Genomic DNA, 13,831 nt, shown 5'->3' with positions numbered 1-13,831 from the left:
GAGGATCCAAATCCACAATTAACAACCATGCATGTACACGCAAGAAATTTGTAATTATAGTAGCAAATAGCGTTTATTACTGTATCCGTAAATTTTCCTTTCCTTTTCTAAATAATATCGTTCGTTTGTATGAAAAAAGTAAAACAATCAATTATGTGTGTGCGACTGTGACGAATATACATTTCAAACCAATCACTTAAGATTGTATTGAGAACAAAGCTTGAGTCTTTAATATATTGGGAGGTACACAAACTATTCAAATTCTTGGACTCAAAGTTCAATGCATAACGCCTGAATGAATATAAACATTGGCTGATCTTATTTTTGCCCCCATACATGCATGGTCTATGCACATTTAGAAATTCTTATCACTAAATATATGAGATCATATTTCTCCATATTGTTCACTGGATTTTGTGCTTGGACGATCAAGGTAGCTATAATTAGGCTACTCGCCATGACAAGAAACCCAAAGCAAGTTTTTAACCAACATGCAGGTAACTTTTATTCAGTAGTTTTCCCCAACAGGGTCAAATGTTTATGAGTTATGATTCACTACGATCACAACTATAACTATTCGTAGTGGTTTTCTTTCTAGAAAAATGGGCACAACTAATGGCGAATCAGGGTTATCCACCCTTTCTAGACCCGAAGGAGGCTAGTTGGGAATTGCACTTTATCTATGGCTACAATCAAGCAGATCCACGGTGGTTTTGAATATGATTAATCTGCTTTTTACCTGAACAATTTACTGCTGGAGTGGGACTAAAAGCACTGTCATGCATTTTGGAGGAAGCAAGTGAGTACTGTATATTCACAAATTCACAGCAGGTTTCAATTTGATTTACCCCAACGGTAATTTTGCTGCAGGAGCTGGACTAAAGGAGCTATTGTGCAGTGTGGAGGAAGCAAAGACGAATCATATTGTTTCAAGGGAGTTACTACTAATTTCCATGTTTAATAGGCATGTCGTCCGCAACTTATGTTGCACATTACGTAACAGACTAACATGATTTGTTACGAATCCACTCAAATTGTAACGTATGCGCAATTATTAGCATTGCAGGTTAAACATATATTTGTGTGTTATCGTCATTTTCCTAAGGAAAAATCGATGGGACAATAAATGGATGCATGTGATCAAACATTATTGATTTTTAGAGAAAATCTTGTGCATAATATGTGCATGTACTCATGTCTGCATCTCTTATCATATAATTTAAATGATGCTAGAAAAATTACAGTATGGTATCTTAACACAAAAAATTGGTTGTATGCGTTAGAAATTGTACTTACGTGAAGTCGGATAATACCTATATATTCTTTTGTGATGATACCTAATTATCCACTTGGTCAAGCGACCCTACTCAAGTATCTGTTTCCACATTGACATGAAATAAATCTATTGCCTTTGCCAAGAATCTGTGCAAAGTTGCATATAGATATGTGGTGGGAGATACAGACATGACATTCTCTCCAATTCGTGGGCCTCTGCGAACGGTTTGTACGAACCAAATCTAATGGGTAATTCATGACAACCCAACAAAAGGCCCAATACAAGTTGGGTAAAAAAAAAGAAAAGAAAAAACTCTGAAATTCCAATTCGGAAGCCCCTCGTCGTCACTGTCTGTCAGTTTTCTCAGCAATTCAAATTCTCAGCTTTTCTAGGGTTTCTTCTCCTCCCACCGACTAATTATTTTGCAAGTAACTGAATTTTTAGGGTTATTCAGTGTACCTCTCAACTTTTTTGAGTTAGAAATGTGAAATTAATTTTAATTAACTTTAATTTTCCAAAAGTTTCAGGTTGCGGTTGGGAATGGACGGCGAGGAGTTGACCGAGCAGGAGACTGCTCTGTACGATCGCCAGATTAGGGTTTGGGGTGCCGGTGCCCAAAGAAGGTAAGCAATTTTAATATATTTCATGAACAATTGTTATGAATTAGTTAAAGAAATATTTGGAATTTTGAGCTATTTTTTTATTCATTTTTTTTGTTTTTTTGTTTTAGACTTAGCAAAGCTCATGTATTAGTCTGTGGAATAACTGGAACTGTTGCAGAGGTAAATTCAACACCTTCATATATGATTTTGTTTTTGGGGTGGTGATAGAATGTGTTAGAATATTAAGTTGCATTCATGTTATTATTTTTTGTGACCTTTTTTTTGGGTAGTTTTGTAAGAACATTGTACTAGCCGGAGTTGGTAGTTTGACACTGGTGGATGATCGGGTAGTGACAGAAGACGCGCTGTCTGCCAACTTTCTGATACCTTCTGATGAAAGTGTGTATGCTGGGAAAACTTTGACTGAACTTTGCCGTGATTCTCTGAAAGATTTCAATCCGATGGTTCGCGTTTCTGTAGAAAAAGGTCTGCCCTCTAATGCCTCCGGTTTCCAATATAATTGTATCGTTATTGTCACTATCAAGTGAATGATAGCGTAGCTGAACATCATTTTTGAGTGCATGGCTATGCCGTTTTATGCCACTTAAGACAGACAAGAAAAATAATGCTTTCTAATACCTCGTCCAAGCAGCGAGAAGAGAAATTGAGAATATATACTTCATCTTGATCTCACAGGTGACTTAACAAGCTTTGGGGTAGAGTTCTACAGCAAATTTGACGTCATCGTTGTCAGCTGTTGCTCCTTCACAACTAAAGTACTACGCATACCCATCCTCTTGATGTTTAACATTTACCTTCTTGAAACATCCATTTTTAATGAATTCATATTCTTATTTTCCATCTCAATTCTTCTATTGCAGAAATTGATCAATGAAAAATGCCGAAAGTCTTCAAAGCGTGTAGCATTTTATACTGTTGATTGTAGAGACTCCTGTGGTGAAATATTTGTTGATCTGCAACACCATAAATATTCGAAGGTGATCATCTTATTTGCTTTCTCAGACTTTTCTAATGTCATTATTTTTAGTTGCCCAGTTTCGTCGTTCATTTTATGTCGAGTGAGTTGATAGCATCATTGCTAGAACTTCAACAAAGTTTCCAAGGGCTATGAAATTTTAGATTACATGTACATGGAGAAGTATAGCATTGTCAGTGTATATTCTCTAACAAGTAAATTTATCTTGTTTTTTCTTGACAGAAAAAAAATGAGGAAACAATCGAATGTGAACTACAGTATCCAAGCTTTGAGGTATGATTAGTTGGTCATTGTTCTTTCTTATAATGTTATTTTAGATTTCATATCATGCTCATGCTAATTAAATATAGGACCTTAGTTGACTGATCAAATTAAGACCACAAGATTAATATTCTTCAGTGGTATTAACCCTTGTTCATACAACATGTATATAGGATAGCCATCTGTTTTTATGCAAATTGTGTTGTAGTGTTCATCATAAATATTTCTAGCGTACTAATCATCAAGTATCTTATGGATCTTACATTACAGGAATCAATTTCAGTACCTTGGAAATCATTTCCCAGGAGATTCTCAAAGCTATACTTTGCTATGCGAGGTGTGTTTAATTATTGTTGTTTAATTTTTTTACTTGTTCTGATAGAAGTTGTGTAAAAGAAATATAGCAATATAGTAAAAGAGGAAGGTGAGAAAACTCCTGGTTTTACTGAGGGAATAGGGATGGAGCCATGGAGAGTACTTCCATGAAAGTGTCAAAGCTATAACTTGCTATATGAGAAGTGAAATTCTTACATTTAAAAAGATTTACAATTACGAAAATGGTAATGGTAAAGAGATGAGTGATGCAAATATCATTTTAATACCACCGGAATGCCTCAGTCATAGGATGCATCTTATTTACTGCTTTCTTATTAGTCTTACTCTGATGCTGCTGTTCTACTTCTACTACACCTTGTATGAATTGGTTACTGTTAAATGATTTTGAATTTTCCCATTAAGAAGATTTTTACCCTTAATCCATTATAAATCTCGTGTGAAACCATCCGGTTATAATTATAGTAGACTGAGCAAGACTAACCTCACCTTTCTTGCAGTAATAGAAAGGTTTGAAGAAGCCGAGCAACGTAAACCTGGAGAGTTATCAATTGCAGATCTTCCTGCTGTTCTGAAGTTGAAAAAAGAACTCTGTGAAGCACAGGTATGGGTACTCAGAATTTTTTATTGTTCGTTTGTTGTGCATTTTCTTATGCTTGCTTTTGTGACAATATTGCAGTCAGTGAATGAGTCTCATATTCCAAATGCGCTCCTGGAAAGATTGGTGACGGATACAAGAGAGTTTCCTCCAGTTTGCCCCATCATTGGAGGGATTCTTGGGCAGGTGCTCCGCCTATCCATTTTCTTTCACATAAAAAATTATAGCGGAAGTTTTGGTTACCATATATTGACATCTTGTTAATTAACTTCTCAGGAGGTTATTAAGACAATATCAGAGAAAGGAGACCCTGTCAAGAATTTCTTCTTCTTCGATGCTATGGATGGAAAGGGCGTAATCGAGGACATATCAGGGAACCCTTGAAGCCGAGCAGCCTTGCAGAGGAAAAAGCTTTGATATTTCGAAGAATTTGGGAAGTACGAGACTACCTAATCGCAACTATGCTTGTTCGTGATAGAATTTTAGAAGAGATGACCCCTTTTCATGGATCCTAATCTTGCTTACAGCGTAGCTGCAAACAAATTCTACCGCTACATTTATGATTCTAATTCTGATTTTACATTTGTTCGTCAGCTTGACTTGATTCGTAAGTGCATCGAAGACGGTTAAATCCGAGATATGGCTATTTGTGTTGACAGATTCAGATGTATGCATTTGCTTCTTTGTTTATTTGATTAGCTAAATCTTCGGCTCGACGGAGCGTAGCTTTTTTTCGTGTTGTACCTTTTGAGGGGAAAATTGAAAATTGTCGAGTGGAGCTATATAGAATGAGGGTAGGGACCTGGAGCTGTGACCATAAAAACTGGTCGTGATCACATTGTTTGTGGTCATCAGTCATCAGGTCATATGGGTTGTGGGTAAGGAGCAATCAATTTTGTCTGGTAAAGTTAGAAGAAAAAGCGCAATCTGCTCTGTTGGACGTATTTCTTTCTTTTCATTTTCTTTACGATCATTAAGATCATATGATTGATACGAAGAGAAATAAGGATCATGGTCCAATTTTTTGCACATTTTTTTTCCATGAGTGAACGGTCACTCATGCATAAAAAAAAATGTGCGGGGTGAGAAAAGTTCTAATTGGAAAGGAAAAAGCACTATTAAAAAAGGATTCTTTCTTTCTTGATTAAAAAGTAAAAGTAATTAAAAGCATAAAAGAAAATAGAAAGAATCGGATCCCAAGACCAGAAAAGGGAGGGAAGCTGTAAAATCTGATTAGTGACTCAATGGTCCAGATTAACAGACGGTAAAGTCATATTAGAACGTGGATGGTTCTTATCCAAGTTAAAGTCATATTTGACTGACTTTTAAAATCAAAATTAACCCACCAAATTCTCTCTAAGGAGGACCCCACCCAACATGAAGGAGGACCCCACCATGAAAGCTCACCAAACAGAAGAAAAAGAAGAGAGCGTGGTTGCAAAACTGCAGAAGCAGTTCATGAGTCTGCAGCAAGACTGGGACTCTTACAAAAACTCAAACCCGAAAACCAAGAGGAGATATTCAACAAATTACTCATCAGGTTTTTCAATGGCGAAAAATCTTGACCAACTGCTTGATTCTTCCCCAAGGCATCTCATGTGTTCACTTCAGCATAGGGTTTCTCCATCAGAGGGAGGAGAGTGGAAGGTGAGGAGTAATGACTTGGCGGTGGAGGAGATACGGAGAGAGAGGAGGGCTGCCATTGAAAGCGGCAGGCTGAAGGGAAGGAGGCTTTTCGAGGCGGAGGATTGCGAAACCGAGAAGGGGTATGGAGGAAAAGAGGAGGGGACATGGTCGGGTGGTTGGAAAAATGGTTTGGCTCGAGAGGTGAGATCATTGTCTTTTGATGATGGTTCTGATGGTGATGATGATTCTGGTAAGAGCAAAGAGATTGGCGTTTGTTTTCAGTGGAGTGCGCAATCTTCGGGTTCTTTTTCTTTTTTGGCTGATGAGAATGTGAAGACAGAAGGCGTGAAAAGGGTTGATAGCAATGAAGGTGGTTATAATGGAGGAAGGTGCATTGTTATGGCGATGCGTGTGGTTGCTGTTGCTTCGATTGTATTTGGAATTTGTTTTATCAGAGGCTTTGCTGGATATGGAAATGAAAACGAGGTGATCTTAGTCCCAACATGATGTTGTGTTTCTCGATCATCCTGGTTTTTAAGACAAGCAAAAGTTCTAAACCACTATGATTTACGGGGAGGGAGATTTGAACTCATGTGCATGGGGTGCGCAAAATACTCTGGCCAACTAGTCTAACCCCCGTTTACTCTCTCAATCATCTTGGTTCGTCTTCGCTTTTTTGTTTGATACTCTTCTCCAAGAAAGTTGATGAGCCCTTTTTTTCATTACTTATTATTATGAGTGAATTTACGTTGTCTGTTTTTTGAAGAACAGAGAACCCTTGTAGTGATACGGATATTTACAATCCAAAAAGTGGTAATTTTCTAAAGCAGAGTAAGCAAATTTATCATATCGAACAGATATAAAAAACAATCTTCATATGAAGACCCTACAAACTGTATGTGACATGGTGGAAATATCGCCAACAGCTTTAAGCATTAGGCACATTACATGCTTATATATGCCTTAGTAGCTCCTAAAAATTTCCAGCAGAATTCTCATCAACCCGATGCGTATGGATTCCATCGTATGTCGTTACCACAATCCCCTCGTCTTTCGAATGGCGTTGGACTTGTTTCTTGACGATGCATCCTCGATGTGTACACCTATAGTAACTTCTGCATAAATAGTCGAACAAATCCAGTTTAATAGATTGAGCAGGCACAAGAACACATGCATTGTAGAAATTTAAGGCATTTTCAAGCATTAGGTAAACCATTGAACTAGAGCATTTTCCTAAACGAAAAAAAGTAAAAACTAGAGCGTTTTTTTACCGTTCTAGGTATAAAATCTACAAATCTAATAACCAATATATTCCATGCTAGAGCAAATATAAAGAACCAAGATATCACAAAAACTTATACACTTGCGTTTAATACCAGTTTCCTTAAAAAATCAATACCAAAAATTCAAAATTCGAAAACTATTTGATGATAGCCAGGAGATACAGAGACAATAACCTAGGAAATTTATTGTTTTTAACAAATTTTTGCCCGTATTTTCGCCACCGGTACCCGTCATCAAGTATATCAACCTGGCTCCTTGTTTGAAATGCATATTTGTGCTTCTTGCTCTCTTTGTCACCTTCTTTTCCTCCTGACTTCATCAGGCCTTCACTTCTGTCACTGCGAAAATGAGGAAAGCTTGACTGGTTCGCTGAACAAGTAAGAAAAGCTGGTGAGGTTGTTGATGAACCGAGGAAGAATATTTGGTTATTTTGATCCATCTGAGAGGAAAAATTTATGACTAAAAGTATAGTGTACATGTATTTATTCTGACAAAAACGGGAAACATGTAGAACACTGTGGGCGGCTCAGTGGCCAGTGGCCAACGTACATTGTCACTAACCGTGAAGGAAACTTGTGTCGGCACGTCTCCTTTTATGTCATACTAAAAGTGGTGTTACTGTTACACGCAATATTTTGCATTGTTTTCACGTGAGATGGAAAGCTAAAAATCCATGTTGCATGAGCATTTTGGGCAATTCAAAAGCTTTGTTCTTAACCAAGGAGTATAGTAAGAAAAGAAAATTTCCGTGGTGAAAATGAGAAGTAGGAGAAACTCAGACCAATCTAAAGAACCATCACCAGCCCACCTGTCAAAAAGTAGTTTTTTAAAACGGGATTTTTGCACTCCTCTTAGAGAATCAATAAATAGAAATAACGGATTGAGTAGAGAAGAAGAAATTTGAATTATAAAAGTCACTACTCTTAAACAGTTATGAAAATTTATAACATTACGTAAAGATCTACTATTTCAACTCAAACAAGTTTATAGAAACAATTTAGTATAGTAAAACGGGAAATGTGATAATCACTATCCTACTAATACAGTAAAAGCTCATAACAACTCAATAGTAAATTTTAGCAATTTGAATGATTTTTCATATAAAACCATTTGATTGAGCCAAATTAGTTCGCTGTTTCAGGCGGTGGGTTGAGCTCATCCCAGGCTTCAGTCCAAGTAACCATGGCATCCCCAAGCTGCTCAAAGTAGGGATCAAGAGGACCAAGCTCTTCCTTCACCTTGTTGGCAAGCTCAATGTAGCAATCTTGGACAGTTTTGCACTCTTTTGGGAGCACAATTTGTTGGAAAAATAGAATCATATCTTCTTGCCAGTATATCCCTTTGTACTCTTTCTTCAAGTTCACAAATGGGTTGCTTGCCTTGCTATGCCATATGTATGGCAGTCCTGTCTTAACTCCTAGACCCAAATGGTCACATATCACCTGAAGAGAGAACACACATATCATTGTTCAGGGTCTTATATGCAAGTGTATGTATGTCACATAAAAACATCCAAATTGGCTAATTGAAAGCAAGAATTATGTTAGCATTAGTCGTTGAAGTATTGTGAGACTTAAATGTATCAATGGCTCACAAACAACCCCAATCAACGTCATGAATTGGGGAAGAGAAAGAAAAAATAAGCATGAGATAAACTAATCTCCTAGTTAATATGATTCCTGATTTTTCAAGTATTTGATTACAAATTTTAATATAAAACCAGTTTCTTATTTCGTAAGTATTGATAAACACAAAGAATTCAGAAAATGAAAAATTATGACACCTAGGAATTCTAGAATTAGAATAATTTTAATAATCATTTTATATAAATAAACACGTCATAAATGGAGTAAAATGGGATGGGAATTTGGGAACTAATTTACCTTGGCACACCAGCCAGCCCACATGTCATCATATCTACCAAGGGGTTGGCCATCACCCATGAGCCCAAAATACATTGCTGGACCTATCAGCTCCCTATTGAACGCCAGGTTCATCCCACACATTGGAAAAAGGGTGCCTCTGGGGATTGTCATCACAGCATCCACATACCTACATGAGCCAAAAAAACTCAATCCTCAATCATTTTAAACCAAAGCCAAAATCTAAACAGTAATGCTATTTAGACACGAAACTAATTGCATTGTTGATACATTTTTTTTTTAATAAAAATGAGTTCTATTATTGTATGTTAGATTCTTTCGTATTAAAAAATACGTCAACAATGTAGTCAATTTTATTTGTCTTAAATCTAAATATCATTACTTAAACCTAGAAGATTGACTACGGAAATGGATTGGTTGTGGTAAACGTGGACAAAGTCCGCCCTGTTTGCAAACGGATCGTAGAGTGTGTTGAAGAACAATGGGGTTGATGGTGTCAGCAGGTTCCTAATGTGCTGTGACAAAGCATTTATCTCCTTCCCACTAGGCCCCTTCGCCACCTTCATTTTTTCTCAACCAATAAAAAAGTTAATGCAATAATTATTCGTCACATTTATACAAACACATCATTTGATAAACGTGGAAAGGAACATTGTTAAGGAGCACAAAACTTACAAAGCAATCGTCATCGATGGTGAAGATGTACTTTTTCTTGAAACCAAGAAACCGAAGCAGCGACAAGCGGAGTCCTTGAAAGAAATGCAGCTGGCCTTGGGACCTAGGACCTTGTTCACATCATTGCGGTTGTAGAGCTCGTAGTTGAAGCCGTTAGGGACCATCTTGGACAATGATGAGGTGGTATGGTTGAAAGAAAGGCCTCCACATCTCCAAGAAATCAAGGTTTCTGATTGTTGGGATCACAATGTCTAGATCATCTTTCAGATCAAGCAGCTGGGCCATCTCTGAAAATCTTGAGAGAAAAATGAGAGAAAATGGATTGGAATTTTAATTGAGGGGAGGAAGAATTTATAGGAGGGAGGAGCGTAGGGTTTGGTTGATTAAATATTGAGGTGTGTAACGAGGAAAAGGTGAATGAAAAGAGTGGAGGTTACATTAAACTCTCCAACCACGCTGGTATGGTGGGGCGTTTTATACTTACACTAGCTGTTCCATGTTTTGGGACTTTTAGACAGATATTTTCTCGTGACAAGACAATTACATGAGTTACAACTGATGGGTTAACTATTAGGATAATGCTAAGGAGACCAATTTTTTTAAACCAATTTGCAAATCAAATGATGTGTCATCAATAAGAAACAAACATATTAATTGAGACTTAATTAATAATTCAATCATCTACAACTACATTATTTAGTTTGCAAATTTGGTTTAAATTTTTTAATTTTCTTAGCATTATGTTCGAGCTGACACGTGGCAATTCACTATTGGCTTTTCCTCAAAGATAGCTTACTTACTTAGTGTTTTTGCTCTATCTTTTGTAAGATCTGAGTAGGAAAAGGCAAAAAAAACTTGCCCATAGGCTATAGGGAGGGACTTACATATGATTTTTGTCAGTATCCTAAACGAAAAATGCCATTATTATATATGTTTAAACTTTTCTATATGACAGTGTGTTATTTAATTAGGATACCGATACTATGTCGTACTAGGCGTAGATAAGCCTCCCTTCTATATCGAGTGTATAACCCTTTCTTTCAAATGATTTGTAGTTTGATTGTTCAGTTATAATGTCATATGTTGCTTCTAATCCATTAATATATATTAATTATGTCGTCCAACTGTGTAACTATGCATGTTGTAACACATAGATTAGGATAATATTTGAGCGGTGCCATGGTTACACTAACTTATCATAAAAAGAGAGAAATTAATAAAGAAAAAAAAATATATCCGGTTGCGTGCAAGTTCTTGAAATCATATACATTTATTTATTTATTGTTCAAAAACCATGCACTCGTAATGGATCTACAATCTATAAAGCCATGCTTGATTCTATCTCTATCTCACATGGTCTACATGCATCGATCGCTAATAAAGAGAAGACCCCTCTATGCAATGGATTACTGGTCGCCTACATAAGTTACTTTTTGAGTTAGAGAAGGAAAGTGCAAATCAATAAACACGCAAATGAATCCATTTACTTCAACGGATCCTCCAAAATACTACCAAGTACATTGTAAAAACATAAACATGTCGTTAATTCTAATATGACGGATAGATGACGACACTGATTTATAATAATAATCAATTTTAAAGACAATATTATAGACCAAAATAATGATGGGTTAATTTAAAAAATCATTTGTAATGAAAAGCCTAAATAAAATCCAACTTATGAGACTGTTAAGAGCCCCTTTGAAAGTGATTTTAAAGTAACTAAATGTGCTTTTAGATCACCAAAAGCTAATGTTTGGCAGGAAAAGTTAAAAGTGATTATAGGTTCAAAAAAGCACCTGACCATGAAGCACTTGCATTTAAAAAAAAAAAACTTAAATGTGTTTATAATAGAAGCGTTTTTATTAAAAATGTTTATAAACATAAGTATTTAAAAAAAAAAACGTTAGCATGGGAGCTTACAAATTTACAACCCATTACATTGAGTGGTAATGGTTGTCTTTGGATTTGGATCCCTGCCGGATCCCCTCCCTGGGGATCCTAGGGATTAACGAACACAGATAGTTGATCAAAAATCGTGTGGTCCTAATTAAATATTTTTTTATATTTTTAAAAGTAAAGTAGCCTTGTTTTACGTGAAAAAAAAAGAAAAAATTATGGCCGCACGATTTTTTATCAACGGTCCTTGTTTGTTGATCCCTAGGATCTCCAGGGAGGGGATCCGGTGAGGATCCAAATCCATTGTCTTCTATATAGGGCTCTGTTTTCCTACAACCCAAAAGATGCCCTCAACTATTATATAGCTAGGTGAAAGTAAATATTGACAGCGCTGATAAAGGTTTTTGCTCCTTTGGCGGTAGGCTATCTCCAATGACCGCTGGGGAAAAATACTTTTGTGTCGGCCATGCCGTTACAAAATCTATTTGCCATCGTTAAACGCATTTGTAGTGGCCGGGCGATGACAAACGTGGGGATGGAAAGGTAGCGACGCTAATGGTCTTTTGCAACGGTAGGCAGCTGTCGAGTTGGTGACAGTAGAAGACGTCGTAAAAAATGGGGTAGGCTTTTTGCATTTTCATTCAGTTGATAGCGACGGGGAATGCGGTCGCAAAAAGAATTTTGGATATAAAGAAAAGGTTTTTATCACAAATGGTCTTTGAGATTGACCCTCATCATCAAGATGATTCCTTAAACTAAAAATCAATCAATGTAATCCATGAAAATATATGTCGTAAATCAATGAAAATTTCGTTAAGTGCTGATGTGACACATAAATTGGTCCAATAAGATTTACGGGTTTTTATTACAAATGGTCCCTAAAATTAACCCACACTATCAAGACGATCCCTTAAATTGACCCACACCATCAATATGGTTCCTAAAATTGAAAATCAATCAATGTTAGTATTTGAAAATAGGTGTCGCAAATCAATATCATCATTCCGCCACAATTCTCTGAAATTTTTTATTATGTGCTGATATGAGTTTAATAATTAATTAAAAAAGTTGTCCAAGTACCTTTTTGCACATTGGAATTTTTTTTTCTTATAATAGGGCATACTTCGAAGAGAGATCCATTCTATAAATTCTTAAAGGCACAAGACTTAACCAAGGCCTAAGAGGAGTTGTGGAAATAGTTTTCAACTAAAAATGGACACACGTCGGTTGTAACCTCATTATCTCAAGGTAGACCTCGTCGTTCTTTGCATCACCAGACCATCAGGGAAGCTCTAACAAGCCCTTCAAGATTAATGTTGTGAGGATGTTGATTACCTAAATGCTAACGGTGATGTCTCAGTAGTCGTTGTCAATGGGCCAAGCCGTCACCTTTATTTAGGTTCAATTCGGTGAAGGGTGTCGAAGTGTGTAAAAATGGGTATATTGAGATTTTTTAAGATAATAGAGAGCAAAAGAGGTAGAGAAATGTGAACTGTGATTGGAGGTGATTGCAGGACTAGGTTTTTGGGTTGACAAATTTTTTATTAACTATTAAATTGTTAAGCTCTATTTGTAATTTTGTTTAATTTAATTAGATTTGTGTGACCCATTTATGTGTCACATTAGCACATAGTAGAATTTTTTACAGAATTGTGACGGAATGATTACATTAATTTGAGACACTTACTTGCCGAACTACATTGATCAATTTTTAATTTTAGAGAACTTTAACAAAAAACTCCTGGTATTGTTCACTTTAACGAAAAACTACATTTTTACACTAAAAAGTCAATCCTGGTACTATTCACTTTACCTTTATTTTGTCCTTATCGTTAAAACTCAAAGTTTTCAAGTTTTTTTCATTAGTTTTCCTTTAATTTTAAGGACCATTTTGATGTCACGGGTTAATTTCAGAGACCATTTTGATAATGCCGTGGGTTAATTTTAAGGATTATTTGTGAGAAAAAGATTTAGGGGACCATTTATGTGTCACATCAGCACTTAATAGAATTGTGACGGAATGACCACATTGATTTGCGACACCTATTTTCAGGGACTACATTAATTGATTTTCAATTTCAAGGACCATCCTGATAATAAGGGTCAATTTTAAGGACCATTTGTGATAAAAACTCTAAAAAAATAATGATTATGCATACTTTTCCCTGGTAAAATTTGAGTTCCATGATTGTTTGGTTACCCTTATTTCATAAAAATTATCATACATCAAGGTCCAACCAAAAACGAAAATTTTGAATATAACTGAGGACGACGAATAACCAGCTTTGCACCGTAATTTCCATTCAGTATTTGTGTATAGAGGTCTGTAGAGGAGGAACAATTTCCAGTTTCCAAGTCAAACCTATGGATCCACTGCAAACACTCAATATTAGCAAA

The 13,831-nt window shown here is 36.2% G+C and overlaps 2 protein-coding genes and 1 pseudogene across 7 annotated transcripts; 1 reads left to right on the top strand and 2 right to left on the bottom strand.

Moving 5' to 3' along the window:
- Window positions 1–1,535: 1,535 nt before the first annotated feature.
- On the top strand, window positions 1,536–4,757 carry LOC126600542 (SUMO-activating enzyme subunit 1B-1-like). 6 transcript variants are annotated; one of them, XM_050267119.1, is made up of 11 exons: window positions 1,536–1,669; window positions 1,798–1,899; window positions 2,007–2,058; window positions 2,169–2,364; window positions 2,575–2,654; window positions 2,760–2,876; window positions 3,098–3,148; window positions 3,407–3,473; window positions 3,970–4,073; window positions 4,149–4,253; window positions 4,344–4,757. In XM_050267119.1, the coding sequence occupies exons 2-11, from the start codon at window positions 1,817–1,819 to the stop codon at window positions 4,449–4,451; spliced, it is 963 nt and encodes a 320-aa protein (XP_050123076.1). In that variant the 5' UTR covers window positions 1,536–1,669; window positions 1,798–1,816; the 3' UTR covers window positions 4,452–4,757. The 6 variants fall into 6 exon arrangements, with proteins under 6 accessions (XP_050123076.1, XP_050123080.1, XP_050123078.1 ...); XM_050267123.1 differs by having other exon boundaries at window positions 1,549–1,669; window positions 1,804–1,899; XM_050267121.1 differs by having other exon boundaries at window positions 1,561–1,700; window positions 1,804–1,899.
- A 1,753-nt stretch (window positions 4,758–6,510) lies between these two features.
- On the bottom strand, window positions 6,511–7,781 carry LOC126600982 (probable WRKY transcription factor 75). Its single transcript, XM_050267674.1, has 2 exons — window positions 7,151–7,781; window positions 6,511–6,808 (listed from the first exon to the last, which is right to left on the bottom strand). Exons 1-2 carry the CDS (start codon window positions 7,453–7,455, stop codon window positions 6,667–6,669), a joined length of 447 nt encoding a protein of 148 aa, XP_050123631.1. The 5' UTR covers window positions 7,456–7,781; the 3' UTR covers window positions 6,511–6,666.
- Window positions 7,782–7,908: 127 nt separating this feature from the next.
- On the bottom strand, window positions 7,909–9,862 carry LOC126600983 (UDP-arabinopyranose mutase 1-like; annotated as a pseudogene).
- Window positions 9,863–13,831: the final 3,969 nt, after the last annotated feature.

The sequence above is a fragment of the Malus sylvestris genome, chromosome 14, assembly GCF_916048215.2.
Source record: "Malus sylvestris chromosome 14, drMalSylv7.2, whole genome shotgun sequence".
NCBI lineage: Eukaryota > Viridiplantae > Streptophyta > Magnoliopsida > Rosales > Rosaceae > Malus > Malus sylvestris.
Note: the sequence above shows the minus strand (reverse complement) of the source record. Positions and strands in the feature narration are given on the sequence as shown.